This window comes from Papio anubis, chromosome 19, assembly GCF_008728515.1.
Source record: "Papio anubis isolate 15944 chromosome 19, Panubis1.0, whole genome shotgun sequence".
NCBI classification, from domain to species: Eukaryota; Metazoa; Chordata; class Mammalia; order Primates; family Cercopithecidae; genus Papio; species Papio anubis.
The window spans coordinates 64,635,821-64,663,502 of record NC_044994.1 but is presented as its reverse complement, the minus strand read 5'-3'; the positions used below and the strand labels follow the sequence as shown (position 1 = coordinate 64,663,502).

The 27,682-nt window shown below is 36.2% G+C and overlaps 1 protein-coding gene across 3 annotated transcripts in view; it reads left to right on the top strand.

Annotated features, from left to right (window-relative positions):
- Positions 1-24,330, top strand: part of LOC116268609 (neuropilin and tolloid-like protein 1) — a 125,063-nt gene extending 100,733 nt beyond the window's left edge. Inside the window, exons 8-11 of one of the 3 annotated variants that reach the window (XM_031658911.1) lie at positions 9,651-9,764; positions 15,808-16,366; positions 17,340-17,414; positions 23,995-24,330. In XM_031658911.1, coding sequence (XP_031514771.1) covers positions 9,651-9,764; positions 15,808-16,366; positions 17,340-17,400 — 734 coding nt within the window. In that variant the 3' untranslated portion in view covers positions 17,401-17,414; positions 23,995-24,330. Of the gene's footprint in view, positions 1-9,650; positions 9,765-15,807; positions 16,367-17,339; positions 17,415-18,246; positions 20,421-23,994 lie in introns of those variants that run through there. The other 2 variants (XM_031658909.1, XM_031658910.1) reach the window with 2 other exon arrangements.
- The last annotated feature ends 3,352 nt before the right edge of the window (positions 24,331-27,682 follow it).

The window sequence follows — 27,682 nt, the reverse complement described above, 5'->3', positions numbered from 1 at the left end:
GCCAAAGAAATTTAATGCCTTCCTTATCGTAATTGTAATGCCTAAGTACACACATTGAAGAGATCACTGTGAGGCCGAATCAAGGCAGACATAATGGAAGTATAAAAATATTATGTAATAATGTCTAGGGATGATAAAATAATGGATAAATTATGATGTGGTTCACCCCACATAAAAGGAAAGAGTTTGTATATATGGAATGTAAGTTTCCAATGAAGATGTGTTTCTTAATATAATATCTTTCAGAACAGTAAGAATATGTAACTTTAGCACAAAGATTGGGGAGGAATCTCATAAATATGTGTGAGATCGAATTGAAATTTATGAACAGAATTTCTTGTACAAAATCAGATTAATATATGTACATCTTACTTCATAATACTGGATATTTTCAAAGTATAACTTAGTCATATTGGAACAGAGAGTTTTGAAAACAGATATTGATTTTTCAAAATAACTATGAAGATGATAAAGGACATGAAAAAAAGATACACAAATCTATTTCTGGCCTCAAGTCTGGTCACCATTTTTCAAGTAAAATGTCATTTCCTCTAATTGCATAGCCTATGAGCCATTTTAAGTTTCAATGTGGTGACAAGGGAAATTTTTCCATTTGTTTTGGAAAAAAAAATTGTTTTGTGGGAAGTTCTGATGGCCAAATATATTTTATATATTTTTAATATTTTTGTTTGTGTAATTAACCACAATTAAAAATGATAATTAGTAGCAAGCTACACACACACACACACACACACACACACATATATATATATATATTTTTTTTTTTCTTCTGAGACTGAGTCTCACTCTGTCACCCAGGCTGAAGGGCAGTGGCACAATCTCTGCTCACTGCAACCTCCACCTCCTGGGTTCAAGCAATTCTCCCACCTCAGCCTCCTGAGTAGCTGGGATTACAGACATGCACCACCACGCCCAGCTAATTTTTGTGTTTTTAATCGAGTTGGGATCTCACTGTGTTGGCCAAGCTGGTCTTGAACTCCTGACCTCAAATGACCCACCCACCTCAGCCTCCCGAAGTGCTGGTATTGCAGGTGTTAGCCACTGTGCCCAGCCAAGCTATATATTTTTAATGACGTTTTGGAAGGTTTTCAAAATTTGCATCCTCAGTTGATTAGTCATAATTGATATCTCTAGTTTTATTTTCTTTCAAGTTTATTTTTTAAAGTTTTGCTGTTATTTAAAAATTAAAATCATTGTCAGACATTAATGAGAAGATGGCATTTAATATTCATTGTGTTGCTTAAATAGTTTTTATTCTGTCCGGGCACTGTGGCTTGCTTCTGTAATCTCAGCACTTTGGGAGGCCAAGGTGAGTGGATCATGAGGCCGGAAGTTCAAGACCAGCCTAAGCAAGATGATGAAACCCCAGCTCTACTGAAAATACAAAAATTAGCCAGGCACAGTGACAGGCGCCTGTAATCCCAGCTACTCAGGAGACTGAGACAGAAGAATTGCTTGAACCCAGGCAGCAGGGTTTGCAGTGAGCTGAGATTATGCCACTTCACTCCGGCCTGGGTGACAGAGGAGACTTCATCTCCAATTAAAAAAAAAAAAGAATTTTTATTCTGATATATAGTCTGTCACCAAGTATTTATGAAGCATCTACAAAGTGGTACATCTGGTTGCCAGACTTTTAAGAGGAAGCAACAAGGCACAGGTGAGTTAACTCAAAGGGATTAGCCCACACCCTAGTATCTATTGTGAGAAAACAAACATGGGTGATGTGGTGGGAAGGATGAGGACATGGTGACCTGCTAGTTATGGTGGGTGACATCTGAGTTGAGGAAGAATTTTATAAATGTTTAGGGTGGGCAGAGGCTGTGAGAATATAAATCACTTGCTGTGTACTAGGGTACAAGGAGCTTGGACATTAGTCTAGCATTATTGGAAAGTGTTTTGGGGTGTCTTCAACAAAGTGAAATGTGGCCTGATTTACACTTTCGAATGGCCAAGGTCCCCATGGCTTCTGTGTCCCTGAACCCCATGTAAGATTGCTGTCAGTGAATGGGGGCCTGGCTCCTTCACAGCAGTGGAGACCTGAACAAGAGCTTTGTATTGAGACAGAGTCACCCAAGAGATGGCCACTGGCTCAACGGTATCCAGGGGGGAAAGGACCCAAGGATGGTCTTGAGTCTTTAGCCTGAACACCTTAGGGGATGGCCGTGCCGTTTGTCAATGCCAGGAAGGTGTGGGAGGTGAGAATTAAAGGGGAAAATGTGGATAAGAGGAGTAAGGTGATAATCATTTTGCTTAAGCCCGTCAGCCATATTCTGTTTGGGATGGTAATTACAGTTCCAAATGGAGATGTTAAGTAGGAATTTCAATGTTCAGAGTAAGTCTGGATCTCACATAGTAGTCAGAGGTAGGGGTTAAGCCCCCTCGTTAGTGTGGGCTCTGCGTCTGATGAAAATCGCCCAGAGAGAGGACAGAGGAAATGAGGGACCTGTGACAGCCTCAGGGGGCTCAGTTACAGGGGTCTGTAAGGCACTAGCATAGTGGCCTGAGAAGGCGGGGGGAAAATCACCTTGGTTACCTGAACTGATAAACATTAGTAACAAAAGTAAGTATGCTAGATTTTGCTCTTCAGTGTGAATTCATGACCTAACTATAGAATGTTGATATGTGTCATATTTACATATTCACATTAGTGTTAAGCTTTGCCTCCATCCCTCACGAAACAGAGTAACAGATTCTAGACCATCCCGAGGGTCAGAAGTTTTAATTTTAAAAAGTAAGTTTTAGCAAATCTTCAAGGCTGACAAAAGTTGAACCTGAGAAATAAAGCAAGAAGATGTAAATATACTCTGATATGGTTTGGCTCTGTGTCCCCATCCAAATCTCACCTTGAATGTTAATAAGCCCCACGTGTCAAGGGCTGGACCAGGTGGAGATAATTGAATCACGGAGACAGTTTCCCTCCATGCTGTTCACCTGATAGTGAGTTCTATGAGATCTGGTGGTTTTATAAGGGCTTCCCCCTTCACTGATTGTCACTTCTCTCTCTTGCCACCATGTAAGAAGTGCCTGTTTTGCCTTCCAACATGAAGGCATTGTAAGTTTCCTGAGGCCTCCCTAGTCATGTGGAACTGTGAGTCAATTAAACCCTTTGCTTTATAAATTACCTAGTCTTGGGTATTCACAGCAGCCTGAAAACGGACTAATACATACTCCAAGCTGTTTCCTCCCCCAGCTGCTTTTCCACACGTCTGAGCATTTCCATTCAAACTAAAGATCAGGGAATGATGAAGAATTAATAAAGAGCAGAAGTAGAAGAACCAGAGGTGTGACTGTGGCTGTGTGGTGTGAGTGTGTGTTTGAGTGGTATGTGTGTGTCTGTGAGTGGTGTCTGTGTTCAAGTGTGTGTGGTATATGAGTTTGTGTGACTCTGTGTGTGAGAGAGACTGTGGCTATGCCTACACAGGCCAGCATAGAGCTGGGTGAGCTTTAGACAAAGCTCAAAATTAAAGAAGTTAAAATAATTTGAGGAAATCAAGCAGCAAGAATGTCTGAAGAGAACAAGATGAGTGGACTGGGGAGGGGAGGTGAAGAGAACCAGACCCTAAGTCCAAGAAACATGGGGTCCAGTGGTGTAATGAGTCTTTAGGAGAATATGATTAAGGATCATTTTGTTTTCCCATTTTTCATGATGTAATATGATGACTTATTTGACGTTGAACAAATTACCAATGATAGTTTTATTAACCATAAAACATGGATAGTTGAAATATCACTGTTTCAAAGAAATCTGCCTGTTTTTATTTCAATTCGTTTTAATATTTCTTGAATAGTATTTAGTGGATTTCTGGATTTCAAAAAGAAAAAAAACCGAAATAAACAATTCTAATAGAATAAGCTTAGTGACTTCTACACTAAAGTAGCTATTATAAATTAAAAACCTTTAAGTTACAGAATTTAAGCAGTGTTTATCCACATGAGATAAACATTAAAATCGGAGGTACATCTATGACTAGACCTTTCACATTAAAAATATGTGTTCTATGCTTCTTTATTAAATACATTATGTAAAACTTCGTTTATTTTGAGTGTTGTGGCTGTATTTTATCTTCTCCTACATGACTCAAATATGTAAGAGACTTGTTGTCCCCTGCTAAATAATTGGTTTATTTAAAGAATTAGTAATGTATAGGTTTAGGTGTCATTCCTGGTGCTTTCATGGTTTATTTTAGTCATCCCCATGAGGGAGTAAAATGCTCTTTAACTAAAGTCTGATGTAAGTTCGCCACCTTGTGGTAACAATGGGAATAGATGAGGGTTTAAAAAGAAGAGTAATGAAGCAATATAGCAAAGATGTTTAAACTGTTTTCCTGATATAAAAATCTGAAAGAGAAAATTGACTTTTTTTGATTAACATTTTGTATTTTTCATGCAAACTTATGATTTTCCAAATATACTTTTTATACAGTATAAGTTTTTTGTTTTGTTTCATTTGCTTTTGTTTTGGTAACTGTGGTAGTTCAAGAACAGGTAACATTCTTTTATCATACACCATGTGACAGTATCTGTTATGGTTTTCAAAGATCTATCACATTTAATTCTTACAACTTTATGTAATAGTTATAATTATCCCCATTATATAGATGTAAACCGAAATCGAAAAAGCTAGTGAATTTGCTCAAGATCACATAACTCACTTTGGAAAATCAGACATATTGACTCCAGAGCCTCTGTGCAATACTCTCCTTAAACGGTTTCATTTCATTCCATCTTGTAATGTTTGCATCCATGCCGCTGACACTATACTGCGTTCTGTGCATAATTAAATCGCTCGGGTAAGTATTGTCTTTATCCCCACTTTACAGATGCGGTAACTGAGCAACTTACAGGTTAATCAACTCAAAGGCAAAGAGTGTGAAAGAGGCAACCCTGGGAGTCAGAGACCAGGTGGCCAGGCTGCAAGGGACTCTTCTCTAAACCTGCTTTTGCTCAGGGAGGAAGCAATCTGTCCTTAAGGATGATCACTCCTGACAGCCCAAATCATAGCTGGGCCCTCTGTCCTGTTAGCAGGACTCTTCAATCCCAGGCTCATGTGTCTGGAGAAGTTCTCTCTAAGTTTTGTTTAATCTACAGTCTGTTGCACAGCCAAAAATGAATGCTCTGCACAAATGCATAGGTACTGGTGTATGTGGGAGGAGGAAACAGTGAAGAAAGATTCATTTTGAAGTGTTGTAGTGTCTCCTTTCTATGTGAAGGTTTTACATCAAGAGCAATGATACGCTTATACATATGACATTATTCTGGCTGACTAGAATATTTTACTTCATTAACAGAAATCAGTTTCCATCTTTGGATTGTTAGATCTGAATGATGAAATGATGATGTCAATAAACCCAATAAAGTGAAATCAAATTAGTTGGAAGGTCTCATGTCTAAATACACTTTCAAATAGTTCAGTGACAAAAAGCAATAGCAAATTGTTCCATCTACGTTCATAGTGTTTTAACATCAATATGAAGCTCTATTTGCTATTCTGATAGAAACAAGTATAAAGTTGTGTGTCCACTCTTGTGACCCTGGAAATTGTGTGAGGTATTGGCATTTGGAGTGTTACTTCTTTGGCTGCCGCTTTATTATAAATAAATATTGAGTTTCCTTTAAATCACTAGGGAATAAAGCAGCTGGTTTATAAGAGACAATAGGTTAAATGATGAATATTGAACCTCGTAAGTAGAATAAGTCTTCTGTAAATTGGTCGAGGAATATGTGCTTTGTCAGAAATAGTCAAAGAAGTAAAGATATGATGCCGAGTTAAATTACTGAGAATACATGCTGCCTGTAATCACTACATGCTGCATTGGAAGACTATGGCCTTGACTGGAAGACTGTGGTCTTGATCAGAAGACCCTGACCTTGATCAGAAGACCGTGGCCATGATTGGAAGATCATGGCCTTGACTGGAAGACCGTGGCTTTGATTGGAAGACCATGGCCTTGACTGGAAGACCATGGCCTTGACTGGAAGACCGTGGCCTTGATCAGAAGACCGTGGCCATGATTGGAAGACCATGGCCTTGACTGGAAGACCGTGGCCTTGACTGGAAGACTGTGGCCTTGACGGGAAGACTGTGGCCTTGATGGGAAGACCGTGGCCTTGACTGGAAGACCGTGGCCTTGACTGGAAGACCGTGGCCTTGACTGGAAGATGTTGGCCTTGATTGGAAGACCGTGGCCTTGAAGATTAGTTCTCAACCAATAAACACATTTGTTAGAGTCTTCTGCTCTCTGGAATATACTAAGGTATGCAGCCCAGTCAGAGTTAACCTTTTGCTAAGTAATATTAATCAGTTAAAACATCTATTGAGTATTTACTACAAGCCTAGTAAACTTAAGCCATTATGAGAGATTAAACATAAACGTTAATTTAAAAAAAAAAAAAGCATGGTCACAAGCCTCAAATATATAGGCTTGTATATATTTGAGATAAAAGATGATAAAATATACTCTTAAAACTTTTAAATATTACATGTGAAATAGGACTTAAGGAACAGCTAAATTTTCTGATAGATTGGAATAATATTTTCAGACTATAGATCATAGGGTTCTGATGTGATTTGGATGGCAGAGTGGAGAAGGGGTATCTGGGGCAGGTAAACGAAGGGAGTGCTGTGTGGACATGGTGCCGGATGTGTCAGGAGTGTGCTGGGAGCAAGGGGCTACACGTGTTGGTAGACCGAGTGCACACAAGTCTTTGAAAGAGCAATGAGAATGTAGGCTTGATTTGGTCTATTGGTGCTATTGTAGTTCTTAACCAGGAGAGAAATGAGAGTCTTTAATGCATCATTGCATTTATGCATTGCTGAGAGAAATATTCAGACAATATCAAGGAAATTCAGAACCCAATATAATATTATATTTTGGGTGTCTATAAAATAGAATTTATTTTTGTCCAATTTTATACATTGCTACTTTGTTTTTGTTTTTGTTTTGAGATAGGGTCTTGCTCTGTCACCCAGACCAAGACTGGAGTGCAGTGGCACAGTCTTGGCTCACTACAACCTCCACCTCCCAGGTTCAAATGATTCTCCTGCCTCAGCCTCCCGAGTAGCTGGAATTACAAGCATGTGCCACCATGCCAAGCTAATTTTTATATTTTTAGTGGAGATGGGGTTTCACCATGTTGGCCAGGTTGGTCTTGAACTCCTGGCCTCAGGTAGTTCTCCTGCCTCATCGTCAGTAAGTGCTGGGGTTACAGGCGTGAGCCACCATGCTCAGCCTCTACATTGCTGCTTAACCGTATCAGGATTTGCTTACTTGTTTTTATTTTTCATTGCACAGCAATTCTGTAACTATTAGCAAAAGTAAGGAAGAAAATACATGGAGAAATACCTAGGATAACAAAAAAGAAAAGAAAAGGAAAGAAAAAAATACAACACAAACAAAAGGGAGGCTAACTCCCAATTAACTGGCATATTTGCATAATTATTTAATGCGTAAAAGCATGTTAAAATGTGATTTATTGACATTCCTGGATTACCTATTGCATTCTCGGTAAAACCACTAATATTTAATAACTGATCCTAGAACATTGATAGTTTCACAACTAGTAAGCAGCAGAAACAAACACAATCCCATTTGGATTATTTGGAATTCAAATTTCAGTGCCCTTACCAACATACTAATGCACTTCACTCGATTACCAGAATGCAATGTTATTTTTATTTGTATGTTTAAATTTTTAAACTAACCCATCCTATTTAATAATTATTATAATAATTTTTCCAACTAATAGGTCAGTAAATATGTAATTTTTAAAGGTATTTCTTACTTGATGGGTATTCTTTCAAAATGTATACTACAATTTGTTAGATAATAAGTATTCTACTCATTTTTACAAAAGCAGTTTGCAGCCATTCTAATATAAAATTTTCCAAAATCTCCTTTATACACTGTGTACAAATTTTGACAACATTGACTATCTAATTAACAGAACTTATCAATTCTGCAGAAGCCATTATAGTCGGCTACAGAAATTCAAATTTAGTTGCTTACTAAAGAGCAGGTCTTTACAATAATACACTGGATTGTTAAATTTTACATTATGAAAGGTTTATACAGAACAGTACTTAACACATCATTAGCAAAATAAAGTGTTAAGCCTGATACTTTATTTTACAAAATGACTACTACCTATTTTCTACTCTAATTTTCGTTTTCCAAAATTACTGTTACATGCTTTTTACTCTTTAACCGGGAACATGAAGTCAAAATGAACAGAGAGGTAACTGTTTTGGGTTGTGGGAGGAGGTAGGGGATGAAGAACCAGGAAGAATCCCATTGCTTGAATTAGCTATTTCTTTGCCTTGCTTTTGGTTTTCAGAATTTGAGTGGTTTTGTTTTGTTTTGTTTTGTTTTGTTTTTTAAGGATTTCTGGGAGTATTAAAATATAGTAAGTTGCCTTATGTATATTAAATTGCAAAATACTGTTTTGACAGTTGTGATTAGCGTAGCAAACGTAGTAAAGAAGCTAACTCTAAAACTTACGTAATACGCAGTTTTGAAAGTGAAAAGCTCATTATAACATGACTTCAGTGTCTAAATAGTACTGATCATTAATGTATCTTCATTTATTAATCATTGGAAATTAATGTGTTTTGTGTGCAATAGATTTTGCTAGAATGCCTGTCCTTAAAAGGATTGTAGAGCCTTTATTGAAAAAAGAAACACTAAAATTGCATTTTGTCTGATACGTGGAGTGAATACAAAGGTAAAATCAAAAGTTAGCTTTTAAAAGCACTTTCTGTAAGCAAACATCCACAATGCAATATTACTGTAAAGACTGAGCACACTTAAAATATTCTGTCACTCTAATAATGAAATAAATGTATTTTTCCTCATGTTGAAATCATATCTAACATTTGACATTGCTATATTCAACTCCTGTTTTCTCATCATTATTTAGCCGTATTTTGTACCTGCTCGAAGTTCATATTTTACCTCCCAGTCCCTTCAGTGTGCATTGTAATCTGGAGATAATGATCATTGTATATCGAATCACTAGAATGTATAAAATACGTGCATAGTAAGCTAATTTTATCACTATGTATATTAAATGTAATAAGCATAATATATGTTTTGTGTTGTTCAGGATTAATTTTTTCATGATTCTGAATTTCCATGGCATTTTGTTTTTTTCATATTCTTAAGTAATGTTACAGGGTTTGCTTTAGTATATTTTATTCATTAGTACTTGGTAAGTATATATTTTTCAAAATTATTTTAAAATTTCTATTAGGTGTTTTTGCACAGTAAAACTAGATTTATACATTCTTAATTTAGTATAAAGTATAATTTATGCACATGGTAGATGCTTCAGGTTTGCTAAATAAATATGCCTACTTAAAAAAATGTGGATAATGTACTTCATTTTAATGATGGAAAATACCCTATGGCATTTTTATAAGCTGAGCCTCTCTAGAGGATTGCCAGCACTGTTAGTAACACAAGAAATAATTAACATTACGGCACCATTTCTGAACATCTCATGACAGATCATTTATCTCAGTTCGTGGTAAATTATTCTAATCTTTTTATTTTTGGATTTGTAATATGAGTGATTTACCACTGAATATCAGTTATAACTTTCTTCCTTTGTCTTGTTCGTCTTGTTTTTAGCTCCTTGTGAAGGCAATACATTCTTCTGCCATAGTAACATGTGTATTAATAACACTTTGGTCTGCAATGGACTCCAGAACTGTGTGTATCCTTGGGATGAAAATCACTGTAAAGGTAATGATTAGACCCTGAAATCTGAAAAAATTTCCTCCCTGTGGAGTGGGGTAGAAGTTTATATATATATATCAGTCAGACAGTCTTTAAAATAAGAGTATATAGTGCCTTTTATGAGCACTGCATGTCTTACAATCGATTTGTAAGCATTTTTCTTACCCTTTACTCATACCGTGTCCAGATGTTTCGTTATTCATTAGTGCACAGTGGACTATCCTTAGCACTTGAATTCTAATTAAAGACATCACCTCATTAGACCCTGCAGAGCTCTGAAAACGGGAGCTTTCAGGGGAGCACACTACTTTCCTATCATGTGTGATACCGTCTGCTTGTGGCCACACCTGTCATTCATTCTAGTTTGTCTTGATTGGACTTTGTGTACGTACTCAAGAGATAAAATATATTGAACTAGCATTTGTACTTTCAGTTACTTCCAGCTACTTCACTTCAGTTTTGCTACGAAAATGCTTTTCTTCCTTTCCCATGAACATAGCTCCCAATGCCCTTGCCTCCTTCCCTTGTCTATACACTAAGGCTCGTTTATGTAAACAGGGATCCTTGGCTGGATTACGGATGTTGCATGTTTTCGTTAAGATGAAACGATGAAACTGCCATATAAAGTATTTTACTGAGATCCAGTATTAAACAATTGACAAAAGAAGATAGGCAAATAACTCTTTCATGCTTGAAATCCAGTATTATCTACGAAATGCCTTCTGTTCATAGAAGTAAAGAAGTAATACCACAGTATTCATTGCTTCATACAGTCAGTAGGAAAGGCGGTTACACTATCAACACTTTTGCTGTTAATTACTTTCCTGTGTACTTTTGAATGGATTAGAAATTTATTTATTTATTTATTGTTTTGATGGAGTCTCGCTCTGTCACCCAGGCTGGAGTGCAGTGACATCATCTGGGCTCACTGCAAGCTCCGCCTCCCGGGTTCATGCCATTCTCCTGCCTTAGCCTCCCGAGTAGCTGGGACCACAGGTGTCCGCCACCATGCCCAGCTAATTTTTTGCATTTTTGGTAGAGACGTGGTTTCACCGTGTTAGCCAGGATGGTCTCGGTCTCCTGACCTCGTGATCCGCCCGCCTCAGCCTTCCAAAGTGTTGGGATTACAGGTGTGAGCCACCGCGCCCGGCCAGAAATTTACTTTCTAAGTGATCTTACTGCAGACCTGTTAATAATTCGTCGTCACCATTGGCTTTGTTTGGCCTATGTAAATGTGGTCCCATGTATGTAAGAAATATTTCACATGAGATGGCAATCAACACATGTGAATGGATGTGCATTATGAAAGTCCATATTTATTTTTTTCAGAAAGAAAAATGATTCGTTTAACCTTTAATTCATTCTCTTGTGATAGGAGAAAAACTTTTTATAATTGCAGTCATTTCTAATTTATGGAGGTTACGCCGATGGCAAGAATGTAGTGTAGCCTAAAGTTTGTCCCATATGCCCTTGAAAAGAATACCTATTTGCTGTTGTTGAGTGAAATGTTGTATAGATGCCTGTTATGTCTGGTAGGCTTACAGCATTGTTCTTCTGTTTGCCTTTGATTTTCTGCTGTGTTTTGTCCATTATTGAAAGTGGGTGTTAAATTCTTCAGCTATCATGGTTGAATTACCTACTTCTCTCTTCACTTCTGTAAAATTTTTCTCTCATATAATTTTAAGGTTGGTTGCTAACCTCATGTATGTGTGTAATTGTTTTATCTTCCTCATGACCCTTTTTTCACTACAAAACAATCTTCTAGAGTTTAGTACAGTTTTTTTGTCTTGAGTTATATTTTGTCTGACATTAGTATAGCCACTACATCTTTCTTATGGTTTGGTTTCCATTCTTCTTTTCCACGTTTTTACTTTCAGCCTGTCTGCATGTTTGAATATAAAGTGTTTCTTTTGTAGACAGTCTATATTTGTATCTTATTTTTTATCCAGTCTGAGAATCTTTGCCTTTTCATTGGGTTGTTTAATCCATTCACATTTAGTACTGTCATTGATATAGTTGGACTTCATATATTCCATTATACTTTTTGTTTCTAAATGTCTCATTTATTTTTTTCTTTTCCTTCTTTTATTGCTTTCTTCTGCATTGTTAGTGTATTCTAGTGTAACATTTTAATTATTTTAGAGTTTTTAATGCATTTTTTTCCTTTCTTAGTTGCTATAGGACTTAAAACATACAACTTAGCTTCCCAGAATGTATTTTAGATTATACTATAGTGAGACATAGAAATGTTCTTCTTATATTCTCTCTTCCCTTTTCCAATTATATTTGTACATATTACATTTTAAACATTACAAACCCAACAATACATTGCACTAATTATTACTTTATATAACTGTATGTCTTTTAGAGTGGTTGGGAGAAGAAAGGACAGCAAGTATATTAGTGTAACTTTTTATATAATCCTTCTGATTTACTATTTCTGGTTCTCTTCATTTGTTTTTCTAGATTTGCGTTACCCTGGTGTCATTTCCTTACCCAATAACATTTTAGCTCCCACCTTTTTTACACTGTATTGTCACCAAATATATTGCGTTTATGTAAGTTATAGTTCAGCATTACGATTATATACATAGAACATTGCTTTTTTAAAAAATTAAGTGAAGACTGCAGAAGAAAGATGCCACTCTACTGTCCTTTGCAATTATTTACATAATCACTGTTATAGACCTTATTTACTTGCCTGTTTATTATCTGTTCAGTTTTTTCATGTGGATTTGAGTTACTGTCTGAACTCACTTGTTTTCAACATGCACTCTCTTCAATATTTATTTTAAGGAAGCTCTTTTATCATTGAATTATCTTCATTTTTGCCGGTCTTACAATGTCTTTCATTTGTGAAGGTAGGTTTGCTGGATAATGGGTTTTTGGTTGACAGGTTTCTGTTGCGGTTTTGTTGTTGTTGTTGTTTGGTTTTGTTTTGTGTTGCTGTTGCTTGCAGCACTGCATGTGTCATCATGTGGCCTTCTGGCCTCCACTGATGATGACTCAGCTGTTAATTTGATGGAGGCTCCTTTCTATGATGAGGTTTTCTTTCTCTGTTGCTTTCAAGATGTTTTATTTATTTTTTTAATGTTTTCATTGTCATATGTCTTTGCGTGGATCTCTGCATTTATCCTACTTGGAGTTTGTTGAACTTGGATGTGGGTTTTCTAATTAAGTTTGGGAAGTTTTAACTCCTCTAGGTTTTTTGTTGTTCTTCTTTTTCCTGTCACTTTCCATCTCTCCTTTGTTTCTTACACACCCATTACATTATGTTAGTGTGCTTGTTGATTTGCCACACTTTTTTTTTTCTCCTGAGGCTATTATTTTTCTGCCTTCTTGTTTTGAAACTCATATTCCTATTGCACTATTCTCATGCCTCTGTCTTTATAAAGTTAGCTGATACTTTCTTTTTCCAGCTGAAATGTACTGTTGAGGCTTCAGGAAATTATCATGTTAGTAATTGCACTGTTCAATTCCAGACCTTCCCTTTTTGTATGATTTATATGTCTTTATTAATATTCTCTATTTGATGAGCATTGTCCTCATTTTCTTGAGCTTCTTCAATCTTAGTTTGCTTTAGTTCCTCAGACATACTGATTATAGCTGCTTTGAAATCTTTGTCAACTCTGATATCTGGCTCCCCAAAGGGTCCTTTTGTTGCCTGCTTTTTCTTTTTTCCTGTATATACACTTCGCTTTACTGTTTCTTTACATGCCTTACACCATTGTGTTGAAAATCACATGTTAGTAGCATCTCTGAATACTAACTCCTTCCTCCCAGGACTTGTAGTTTTCTTGTTTGTTTCTAAATGGAGACTTGGCCAGACCATTTTAGTGAAGCCTCTGATGCTTCACCACAGAGGCCACTGCCTTGGGCTTTGCACCAGCAGCCTTGGGCAGCACGGTTTTAGCAGGGCTCTCTGTGCCTCTCTCATTTCCTGTTCTCTCTATTTAGCTATCACCTCTGTTTGTATTGCAGCCAGTTGTTAGTCTCCACCGATTGTCGACTGATTGCTCTACTGCTTTCGACAGTGCCCAAGATCATAAACTGTTCAACAGTCTGGTCAATTAAATTTAATTAATTGCAAAGGTAGTCCTTGAGTCTTGCTTTTGTGAGTTGTTATAACCCAGGAGGACTCTCGTTAGCTGTTACTCTCTTAGCTTGTTCTGGTAAACTTATCGATGTCCCAAGGTTCGTGTTATTGCTCTTAAGACACTAACGGTCTCTTAATTGCATACTGCCTCTTAAGTGCATAAAGCGCCAGATATTCCCAGGTGGTCTCCCATCCAAGTATCAACCAGGCCCTCTTAAAACACTGAGAGGCAGTTAGTGTCTTTAGAGCAATAAGACAAACCTTAGAATGTCTAGAAGCCTGTGCATATCACAAAATCTCCATAGTTTTTGAAATTATCATTAGGCTTGAGTTTCTCCACACACCATTTCAAATAAACTAACTTTATTTAGGGGAAGCTATAATCCTTTCTGTACTTGTAGCCTTGCTCTCTTTCTGGGCACAACTTCTCCACCAGTGCTCTGGATGGGGGCAGGAACAGTGGCGCAGGTCTGTTTATGCACAGAGTACTTGGGTGAGGTTGCTAACATGTGGTGTTGTCAACTTGCCACTCCAGGCAGCTCTCCTGTGTCAGCAAACTTGGGTAAGCATGATCCAGGCCTGGCACTCTCCACTGGAGATACCTTGTGTTGAGCTCCTGACCTCCAAGTTGAGGCTCAGAGGAGGAACCTCGGGAGCCCCAGACATCTCAGCCACTCAGGCCAGAAAAGAAGCATGTCCAACATGGACCTGGTTGAGAAATGCTGGTAGCTTTCCCCTCTTAAGGAGATGCTATAACTCACTTAACTGGGAGCTGCAGGGAGAGGGTGCCCTGCGTTCTTGTCCACACCTCCCTGAGGAGGGCTCCCATCATGGTGAATCAAGAGTGAAGGAAGCAAGTCATGGCTCAAATGCCACAGACTCTCACTGTTCCTAAGGACACTTAGTAGACTGGTTTATATAAATACCTCTCCACTTGATGTACACCGTTAGGACAATTTCTGGAGTTTCATTAAACCAGGCTTTGATTGGTTGAGTTTTTAAAATAATTTTCTAACAGTTGTGATTATTTCGTTTGGGAAAGAGTCCATGCCATCATTCCATACGTGTGTGTCTTCGGATTGAATTGAATTTTTCTGTGGTATCAGAATATTATTGTTACTTTATAGATAGGGGTGTGTGTGTGTGTGTGTGTGTGTGTGTGTGTGTGTTTTAAGCTGCGATGCTGGACAATGGGGAGGGGGGCTATTTTTAAGACTGGTCAGTGTATTTTTTGTGAAAAATGAGACCTTGTATTTATTTTTAAATACTTCCCTAAGCTACGATAGATAGATAGATAGATAGATAGATAGATAGATAGATAGAGTAGTAGAGGATAGAGAGTGTGTGTGTTTGTGTTAGTGTCTGTGTGTGTGTTTGTATTAGTGTCTGTGTGTGTGTATTTTAAGCTGAGATGCTGGGCAATGGGGAGGGAGGGCTATTTTTAAGGCTGCTCAGTGGTTTTCTTGTGAAAAACGAGACCTTGTATTTATTTTTAAATATTTTCTTAAGCTACTACAAGCCTGTAAAAATTCTGTGCTCAGCCTGCTTTATTTAAGTTTTAATGCACATTTTGACTATAATACTAAATAGCAAACTATCACAAGAACAGAAAACCAAACATCGCATGTTCTCACTCATAGGTGGGGACTGAACAATGAGATCACTTGGACTCGGGAAGGGGAACATCACACACGGGGGCCTATCATGGGGAGGGGGGAGGGGGAGGGATTGCATTGGGAGTTATACCTGATGTAAATGACGAGTTGATGGGTGCAGCACAGCAACATGGCACAAGTATACATATGTAACAAACCTGCACGTTATGCACATGTACCCTAGAACTTAAAGTATAATAATAATAAATTAAAAAAATAAAAATAATAATAATAATAATGTTTGCCGTGTTGCTTCTCGTTTTGTCCATTTGTTGTTTTCACTCTCTCCAACCCATAGAGAAGAGGAAAACTAGCCTGCTGGACCAGCTGACCAACACCAGTGGGACTGTCATTGGCGTGACTTCCTGCATCGTGATCATCCTCATTATCATCTCTGTCATCGTACAGATCAAACAGCCTCGTAAAAAGTATGTCCAGAGGAAATCAGACTTTGACCAGACAGTTTTCCAGGAGGTATTTGAACCTCCTCATTATGAGTTATGCACTCTCAGAGGGACAGGAGCTACAGCTGACTTTGCAGATGTGGCAGATGACTTTGAAAATTACCATAAACTGCGGAGGTCATCTTCCAAATGCATTCATGACCATCACTGTGGATCACAGCTGTCCAGCACTAAAGGCAGCCGCAGTAACCTCAGCACAAGAGATGCTTCTATCTTGACAGAGATGCCCACGCAGCCAGGAAAACCCCTCATCCCACCCATGAACAGAAGAAATATCCTTGTCATGAAACACAACTACTCGCAAGATGCTGCAGATGCCTGTGACATCGACGAAATCGAAGAGGTGCCGACCACCAGTCACAGGCTGTCCAGACACGATAAAGCCGTCCAGCGGTCAGTATCAATAGATTTTTTGATGACAACTATAACCTGAGGACTGAAATACTTCCAGAGTATTGTCTTCTATTTTGTCTTCAAATTTCAGTTTCCCTTTAATTAATGATTTAAACCCTAGTTTTCCAATAGTTCCCCTCTTCTTTTTCCTTTTCACTGCTATCCGTATTCCTCCTAAACCTCATACATGTGCAGGATATGTATATGTGTGTGAACACACATGCACACAGAGACCAAAGATACGTTATTTATTTCTAAACATATACACATATTTATTTTATAAAATTATGGCTTTTAATATATAATAGGTTTATAATGCAAACTTGCTTCCATGTGACCATTGCTCCCATCAGTATTTATATATTTTGATACGAAATGATATTTGAAAACGATTGCCTTACCAAGATGGCTCACCCATCTTGATGAATAATTTTAATCCTGAAGTAACATATTTTTCAATATAATGTATTTATTTTTGGTAGGAACACAAAAATACTTGTCTTTCACATATTACATAATGTTTATATTAGAAATTGCATAGGATAGTGCAGTGTATTCATCATTTACACTTAAATGTTGTTAGAAACAGTAGAAACATTTGATTTATTTTCCTTTAACTATAAATACAATATTATCTGTGCTGTATTATTAGCCTTAAAATGAGTAAAATTTTTGAGAAAAATACTTAAATTTAGGAAAAATTATTTTAAATTCTGAAATCTTGTCAACTTATACTTCGTTTTGCATGTTTACTAGCATTCTATTTATTTTATAAATTGTGACATACTTTCTCCATTCATGATACAGTCTCAAAACCTAAAATACGTTAGTTGGTTTGGTATGTTTTGCATGCTGACATAAGTCTATTTCCACAGTTTTCTGAATTTTAAAAATGCTTTTGAGTAAATATTTGTATACATATATTTTTTGTGCAAATAGTACTTTGTTGAATGAAATAGCCGTAACATTCCAGGTTCTGCCTCATTGGGTCTCTAAGCAAACATGAATCTGAATACAACACAACTAGGGTCTAAAAAGAAAATTCAAGGTAAGCAGATGCCCTTGGTTCCTTTTCCTACTTTGTCGTATTCTGTTTTGTTGCAACTGTCTTGTAGTTTTTTAGGGAATGTGCTATTTATCCATTATTTCTTGAGATACGTGTTTCATGACATTTCATGATTAGAAATACAATGGGTTCAGTGTTTATAGGAGAGATGATTCTCAGGATACGTCCCTTTAAAACAAATCTTAGTATTCTTACCATCAAGAATTATACTAAAATGTAATTTAGAAGGACATCAAATTAATCATCTAAATTTTACATGTTTTAAGGTACAGATAATAAAATTAATGAACTTTCTCCAAAGAAATACTAGAAAAAACCCAAGGTTTTCAAACTAAGAAAATAGAATATTCAGTCTCAGTGTAGCTGAAGTTAATATTTAAAACTGGTAACTACTTTATGTAATTTGGCAACATTCTACTCAAAATTCATACACTAAATATTTTTGGTACTTACACAATTTATACACTCTTTATTTTTGCATGAATATGTAGCTCATCCCATCAAAATTAGATGTAGCATGCCGTGTCAAATTTTATACTATAAAATTTGAATGCAAAAGGTTTCATTAATCCCAGTTGTCCTTGTGTACATCGATTTTGTCATCGGGTATCACAATGGCTTTAGTTTTTGCTCTTGGTTGTCTATATCTATATTAGCCTAATTTGTCTCCAGCTGAATTTGCTTGACAGCTAATCTCTTCTAAACTTCTCAAGCCTATCAACTATTCTTGAACTAGGTGAATGCATTAATAAATTGGTGTATTTGTATGCATTTTTCATTGGGAGAAAATGTTTTAACTGTTTTTTATTTTCAGAGAAGAACTATTTATACAAACATGGGGACTGAAAAGAAAATTCTGTAGTGAATTGTGAAAAGTGGACATATTTCTAAATTCATTCCACTGCCTTTATCCAAACTTAAGAATTACAGACATTTGTTATTCCTTCGGCAAGACATCCCCGCTGCACAATGATATGTTCATTTCGTAATTTGGTTGCTGGCCACCAAGTGCTCCTTAGTTTTTAAATACATTTTGAGATTAACTGGAAACTTGAAGAAGAAATTAGTTCCCGATTAAGACTATCCCAACTTTATTTTTATTGTCAGTTTCACTTTTGTTTCTATGTTGTTTTATGTCTTTGTTATATAATTGTACATTGTGTGATATGTGAAAAAAAACACGAATTCAGATGAACTTTGTGTTACATGTACATTGTTTTCATTATATAGACTGCTTGAGAATAGTGCGTTCCTGAATGATTTTGAACATGCTACAGTGAAAAGTGACAGTGTGGACCATGGAATCACCAGCTAGAGGTTATGGACTATACACACCTATTATTATGTTCTGATTAAATAACAGGAAAAAGTAACAAGTAAAATTACTAGATTGCAATAAAAAATTTCATTTTTTGGTCTTTCCTGTATACCCCTGATTTCCTTTTTGTTTTATATCAAAGAAAGTACTGAGTTTCAGAAATCCTTTTTGAAGTCAGGTATTTTACCATTCATACTCTATAGTAGAAATGTTTTTGATTAAGCACTCAGCAATATGACCAAATTGCCAGTCTGAGAAAATACCCTGCATGTCAGTCCTGGATATTTGAGTTGGGAAAATATCCTTTTTGTTAGACACATTGTAAAAAGCATGCATTGTCAAAGACTGTTGTTACTCTTCCATTTCTTTATGTCATATGCTTGCTACTTATGACTTTTTATATAAATATATATAAAATGTATAATAATTTCCTAATTTGAGTTAAGAGAAATGTTTTCTTCCATTAGAGTGATTTAAAAAACTGACTTACATAAATACACATTTTATATCAACTCTTTCCACCTTTTAGCGTACAGGATGTCCTTCAGTATTGAGGTTTACTTCCCAAAATATTTGGCTTCTGGAAGTTTAGGGGAATATTTTCTTCTTTTAGAATAGGGAACTCTTTTTTAAACTGCTTTAAAATCACAAGCCCTTTTATGAACTAAACTACACCATTATGAATTATTCTTATTCTCAGGCACACATAATACACCTGAAAGCTCAGTGATTATGATGTGTTTAACATAAAGTAAAATCCCAAAATATATCTTATTGTTATTAAGTTATATACACACCCTGTAAAGTTTGATTTGGTGAGTGGCTTTTTAAAAAATATTCAGTGTGTAATCTGACAAAATAAATTTTTAAAATAAGAGTTACTATCAGTATAAATGCTTCCCAACATTTTCAAAACTACTGAATTCTCCAGGTTGAAAAAACACTGTCCTGCCACTAGCAGAGCCGTCTGGCCTAGTAAAATTTGGACTTTGCAATTCAAGCAGGCTCTGCAAACTAAATAGATGAATTACTGTTATACTTCCCTACTAGGAATTCAATGTCATATATGTTAAAAAATAAATAAATAGAAAATAAAATAAAATTTTATAATAGAAAAGTCAGAGAGTTATCATAGCCATTATAAAAACTCTATCTTGAAAAGATGTCAAGCTGCAGAATCACTTCAATGAATTTGATAAACTAGGGAATACAGAAAAGGTATTGAACATGACAAATAAAGAGTATTTTCCATTGTTATGCTACATAGTTTTATACACATTGCTTATGATAAAATGTACCGTTTTTATTTGGCTTGACTGGTTTATTTTTTACCATGGTTCCTTTTTTGCCCTTTAATTCAAAGTTAATACACCAAAGATTTTTTTAAAGAATTAATCATATTTTCTATTGTTTTCTCTATTTAAAAATCTTCAGAGGACTCCTTTCCCTTTGAATGATAATATCAAAAGTATGTTATAACTGTCAAGATGTTTTTATTTGTAACAGCAACAAAAATAGTGAAATAGGTGAACACTTTACTATTAATTTGTTCTGTAACTGTCTGGAATGTCCGTCCCCTCCATTTTCTCCTAAATATACAGAATGCTGATTCCCTGATTAAAAGGTATTTTCACCAGAAATCCACTCGTGGAGACTTAAAAAAAAAAAAACACGAAAGGAAGTATAATAATAAGAATGGATAGCTCACATATATTTAACACACAGCAGCTTCATGGGAAAACAAATATATTTTAAATGAAGAACAGGCCTCCTCAGTGATAACTCTAAAATTTCTCAACAACGTACAGACACAGACTAATCATAAAAGAAGACAATGACGATGCCTGGGCAGTGTCTGGAGGTCTCCTTTTCTCCTGGCATTCACTCTAGATGCTGAAACTTGGGAGTGCAGGGCTCCAGCAGAGCTAGGAGATGTCCTCTGGAGGGCTCTGGTGGTGCTTATTGATCAGTCAGTATAGAGATTTGTCAATATATTAAAAACTATTTAGTAGCTATATCAGATCTTATCACCTGAATGCAACCTTTGGCCCACATTCTAAAGGTGGTGACACACATAGATAAGGAATGAGATGTTTCAAGACTTTTAAGTCATGTTATTTTAATAAATGATTATATTTTTTGATAAAGTGAATTCAAATATTACCAACCCAAGTGCTTTACTGATTTAAGAAGATGATTTCAAATAATGTATTAAGTTAGCCTCTGTTAATTTGATAAAGCTATTGTTTTTCATTTTATTTTTTCAAGTTTTAATTCACTTTTCAAAACCATGGCCGCATATAATCACATGCAATGCGATGAAGCCCCATATTAATTTTCGAACTTCTGTCCAAATGTATTGCAGTTCCCTAATTTCAAGGTTCTAATTGGGAAATCTGATTTCTTTTGTATCTGTTTTTATATACATATCAATTTTAAGCATTAGCTTGCAAAATAGACATATGTTGTGTTTGATTTGCCATAACGAACTCGAATTTGATTTTGTGACTAAAATGTGGCTATCCACATAATTGGCGATCAGTGTCTTTGGGCATTTAATGGAGAACAAATCACATTGTGGTGATGCTGGTTTTTCTGTTTCACATTTACTTTTGCTCTAGAAGTATTTCCATGAGTCTGATGACTCCATCAGTTATGATCCTCAGTGTTTAGTAACTTAGACCGTTGGCATAACTTTAATATTCACTTAAGCTTCTGTATCATTGTTTTTCTGTATTTTTCCCTTAGGAATTTAATTCGGGTCTCAAATTTTATAGCTTTAAAAAAAATTCCGTGAATGGGTTTTCCTCAGCCTCAGAATATCATGATAAATTACAACGGCCGGGCGTGATGGCTCACTCCTGTAATCCCACGACTTTGGGAGGCCGAGGCAGGCGGATCACGAGGTCAGGAGATCCAGGAGAGCGAGACCATCGTGGCTAACATGGGGAAACCCCGTCTCTGCTAAAAAATACAAAAAATTATCCGAGCGTGGTGGGGGGCACCTGTAGTCCCAGGTACTCAGGAGGCTGAGGCAAGAGAATGGCGTGAACCCGGGAGGCAGAGCTTGCAGTGAGCCGATTTCGTGCCACTGCACTCCAGCCTGGTCCACAGAGGGAGATTCCGTCTCAAAAAACCGTAACAACCAAATAAAAAATAAATAAATAAATAAATAAATTACAAGATATGACCCTGGTTCCTATTACCTTGATTAAAGTGATGGCAATTAATTTACTGATGTTTTGTCAGTGAAATAAATAATAACATCTCATGAAATTTGTGTGTCTCTGTGATGAAAATGAGTCATGTCACATTCCCTCTGAAGGGAAGTTAAATAACATTTTTAAAATTCTCTGAATTCTATATAAATATGCTTTGAAAAGTGAGTTAGGGTTTTGTCTAATTGCATTAGGCGAGTTAGCTTCGGTGCCATTTTTCTTTGTGCACTTTTTCCTCCATGGATTCGTTTCTATCTATCGCAGTCTAGCACAAATGACCCAGCCGAGAAATTGTAAAATAGATTCACCAACAAAAGAAACAGGTCTTGAGTTAATTATCAATCTCTATGCATTTAATTAATATTTCCCAAGCCCATCTTAAGGGTGTAATAAAGTAGAAAAATAAAAATATATCATTAAAATAGCCAGAAATGTTTTTATAAATAATCCTGTTAAATAAATCTGAGGCCCTTTGTTAATTTACAATTATCATGATTCATTTTATTAATAAACTTGTTTGAATTGTACTGCAAATTTATCTAACTGAATTGTATCAAAATAAATCAAACGGTAATAAAAATAACAATTATAGGTGAGTGATGTCAGACACTCATAAAAACTCATCATTTTCTTATAGCCTCTGGTTCTGTACTTTCTTGTGTATTATTAAAGAGGTAAATGCTCTCTTCACATGCCTCTAGTTCCTCAGAGGTAGGAAAAATAAACTCCATCTGCTTTGGACTTGTGTATTGGCTTGGGTTGGTTTTCAGAATGTCCTTATTCCTGAAACAGTGTGATCATGTAGTAAAACTACTCCTTTATATCTATAACTCCTGTGCAGCCCACATGTTCTTTTTTGTCCCCACCTTCTGCCATCTTTCCAACCTCTGAGGCATGCTATTTTATAGTGGTTTGCTCTTCGAAAAATTGTTTTTGTGCCCTCTTAATAGTCACAGATACTGACACAAAACTTAAAAATGACCAGAAAACATAATGTATACATTATTTAAAATAAAACATTCTTTTTATATCACATTATCAAATTTGTACTCTTTATTCAGTTTCCCACTAAGTGCGATACCAGTAGAGCCAGGCTGTTTGGAGCTTGCACAGTCTGTCTACCAAGCTTCTTCCTAAGTACTTCGAGGGTAAAATGAAGAAGGCAGTCTAGGAAGGGACACAATTACAGAGCCTTGTAGAAGGCAGGCTGCTCACAGGAGCTGTATAAGGAAAATTAAGGCCAACATTATGTGCTGTGTTGGCCATCTTGGAAAGCTGATTGCATAACCCTGGTTACCTCTTCCATCATCTTCCGTGGAAGATAAAAATAAATTCAAATGTTAATCCAATAGACATGCTATTTTATCATGAAGAAGCTTGTAGCAAAAACCTGAGAATATAGGTGTCTTCTTAAGAAGATCAAGAGAGGCTTTGTGAATAGCTGACCTTCTAAGCAGGTCTCGAGGGATAGAGACAATGGTCAAATAGTAGTGCAGGGAGAAATTTCCACCTAGAGTAATTTCAGCAGATGTAGCATCAGAAGATCATTTAATTGAGCTGGTTGGAGCATAGACAGTAGGAGTAATACTAAGTATATTTGACAGAGTAGGTTTGAGTTTGCCTCATGATTTCTGAGTGCATGGAATACTATCCAAAGGAATTTACATTTTATTCAAGGGAGAATATTTTAAGATCTCAGCAGAGTGGGACTTAAGATTTCTACTTTCAGTAGAAGCCTCTGACAGGGGTATGTTTGCTGAATTGAATGGGCGTGAAATGCAGTAGAGTCAAAACGGTAGAAACAAGACATGAGAAAGAGTAACTGGCAGATTGCTAGATATCCAGGAATATTTTTGTCTGGTTTTTTACTTCTATATTGTTTCAAGGTTGTGGTTGACTAGCGAACATACTGAGTGTCACATGACAAAACACCATTTTGAGTGTTTTACATGTAAATTTTTTCCTTGGTCATCTTAGCAATTCTATGACTAATTAATAATAATAATATTTGTTATTTATTGTACAGATGAGGAAACTGAAGAGAGTTTTAGTAACTTTTTAAGATTACACAATAAACAATGATGAATCAAGCTTTGAAGTCAACTTCACCAACCACAAGATCAACCAACATTCTTCACCAATGTGTAATATAACCACGTTAATATTCAACATAGTACGTACTGCTGAAGGAAGTTGATACTTATTCATATTAACCCCATAGTTTTGTGTTTCCTCATCTGTAAACGTATGTATTATAACACCTTCTCTCCACCTTACAGCGTGTGAGGATCAAATGACCATTCATTGGAAGATATTTTTTATATCCTATAATGCATTATAAAAATAAATCATTTTTCCTAAATCTTGTGTAAACTTCATTTTATGATCGACATGGAACAAAAGTATCATCTATAAAGAGCAGCAATGTAGAGTAACCTCCCTCTGAACTTGTGCACAGTAAAAATGACTTTCCCAACCCAGTGACTCTGTCTGGATGATATTTCCTCCAGTGCTATTTTGTTGCATCATCGTATCAAAGTGCTATTGTTCATTATCTGTCATTCAACATTGAATGCCAGAGGTCCTAAGTAACCCCCAAAGCACTCATCATGAAGTATACATAGAAATAGCAACACTGGAAAGCAAATCTTGTATTTCAGTCACAGATAACTGTTTGGCTTAAATTCATGTAATAGCATCCTGGTAGATAAGCAAGGAAGCAGACAGTTGTATAGGTAAATGCAGTTTCATAAGCAACGTTACAATATAAAAAAGTGGTATACTGCAGTGAAAATCAAATTTAGTTTTATTTCATACTATTTATGTGCTCTTTAAAAATCTATTTGAATCCTCTGAGTTTCACTTTCTTCTTTCTTTTCTTTCTTCTTTCTTTCTCTTTCTTCTTCTTCTTTCTTTCTTTTTTTTTCTCTTTCATTTTTGAGACAGCATCTCACTGTGACGCCCAGGCTGGAGTACAGTGGTAATATCTCGGCTCACTGCAACCTCTGCCTCCTAGGCTCAAGCGATTCTCATGCCTCAGCCTCCCAAGTAGCTGGGATTACAAGTCTGCACCACCACCCCTGGCTAATTTTTGTATTTTTAGTAGAGATGGGATTTTGCCATGTTGCCCAACTCCTAGCCTCAAGTGATTTGCCCACCTTAGCCTCCCAAAATGTCGGGATTACAGGCATGAGCCATGGTGTCTGGCCCTCACCTTCTTCACTTGTAAAATTGAGAAGGCTACACCTAGTGAAGAAGGTTTCTGTTAACATTAGAACTGGGCCAGACATCGTGGCTCACACTTGTAATCCCAGCATGTTGGGAGGCTGAGGCTGGTGGATCATCTGAGATGAGGAGTTCAAGACCAGCCTGGCCAACATAGTGAAACCCCATCACTACCAAAAATACACACAAAAAATTAGCTGGGCATGGTGGCAGGTGCCTGTAATCCCAGCTACTTGGGAGGCTGAGGCAGAAGAATCGCTTGAACCCAGGAGGCTGAGGTTGCAGTGAGCTGAGATTGCACCATTGCACTCCAGTCTGGGCCACAGAGTGAGACTCCGCCTCAGACGAAAACAACAACAAAAAACGAAAAGTGCTGATGTGCACACACAGGCAATATGAGATCAGTGGGACCACAATGGAGGCCATGGCACCTACACTGGTGTTCTAGCAGTTTGCTGTCCGGAGCAGGAAAAGTGCCTCATGTGTTACAGTTTTCTGTACCTGTAGCTCAGGCATTCCCAACAAAAAATGATTGCCCTGTCTCAGTGATTCCAGTAGCACTACATAGTTCAGGAACAGACTTCACCTTTCAAAGATACAAAATCAGTGAATATCAGTTTCTGAAGGATTATTAAGACACGACTACATGGGAAAAAACATGTAGGGGCTAGTAAGGTGGGAAGGAACCAGAATCAGACACTGCCTAGTAGCTTTTAGTGTGCCACCATACACTGTAAGAGAGAAGATAATCATACTGGAAGAGGCGCTAACACAGACTATCAGTAATGGGTAATTGAGAATTGCACATTTCTAGAATATGTGCTCGGAGACAGGCATCAGAACAGACCAAGCTACGTATTCTTCAAAATAACAAGGTGCATTTATATAATTGGTAATCAATATGTGTTGCTACATGAGCGCAAATGAGTGGAAAAATTACATTCGTTAAATTTCTTTATTCCTCACAGAAGCTTATCCCTGACACCAAGGCCTATCCATGTATAAACTATTATAATTATAGAGAAGACCAATTCTTTATCATGAGAACACATGGACATACAGAGGGGAACCACACAGCACTGGGGCCTCTCCGATGGAAGAGGGTGGGAGGAGGGAGAAGGTCAGGAAAAATGACGAATGCGTGCCAGGCTTAATACCTGGGTGATGAACTAATCTGTAAAATAAACACCCAAGACAACAAACCTGCACATTTACCCTGAACTTAAAAGTTTTTTAAAAAGGAAATAGTGGCCAGAGTTGTAATTCCAGTTGCCTTTTCTCTTCTGTCTACACTCATTCAATATTTTTATAAATGTATATTTTCATTTTCATGAATTGCCATAAGAGGGAAAAAGATGGTATTTCATGGAGATAATTTAGCCAAAGCCTACGTATAAAGTTATAAAAAAGCTTTGAAATTGCCAAAAGTTTTGTAATTTTAGTTGGTATTCACATTTGCAATAATTTCTTTTCCACTTCTGTAAGTTAATGGATTAGAAGTCTTCAAAGACACGTATTTTCAGTCTTTCCTATGAATCTGTATTTTGAAAACGGAATCTGCAAAGCACAATATTAAATCACTATTAATTTAGAAAAACATAGAAGGGACCCATGTAAAAAATTAAGCGGGTTACTCTTGTCATTTTATATTACAATACAGGCCACAAAATATGTAATTCTTAAAATATGAGTATCTCAATTATTTCCTAGGTTTTTTTTTTTATATTTTCTAGACATATGACAATAACATCTTTAGCTCTCAAAATGAATGTGGTTTTATTGTTCATCAAGTTGGAAAAAATCATTTTTCTAAATATATGTAATCATAAATATAATTCAAAATCAAATTTAAAATATTAATTGAATAACAAAGGATGTACAAGATTTATGTTTAAGCACAGAAAAGATGCATTACCACTAACAGTTTCCTTTCTCATCAGCATTATTACTCTAAGCAATTAATTATACAATTACATTTCCCTAAAATATCTACAATTTGGGAAGCTCCATCAGCTAGAATGCTATTCACAAATTACATATTAACATTATAATATAATTATTATTTTTACTTCTAGTGTGGTCATACTCTTTCTTAGTCAATAGGTTATTCAAATCATAGAGACATGCTCATTTTAATGTAAAAGTTTCTGAGAACCCACCTAAGCAGCTTTTTTAGCCATATGCACAATGATAGGTGGTAAGCAAACTCCGAAATAGCAGGGAATTTTAACAGAAAATTGGAAATTGAAATTTTCAAACATCTTTTGCATTCTCACTCAAAATGAAAATGATAATCGATTATATACATTCTATTCTCATCAGCCTGATAATCTGGCTTTAATCAATTTCAAATATACTTTATTCATAATTTATTTATTTGCTATTTATTTTTATTAAAAATAAAAGAACAATATTTTAAGAAACTCTACCCCAAAATATTATGAATTTATTTAATCTCTAGTACTCTGTATTGTTCCTCCATGAGTTTG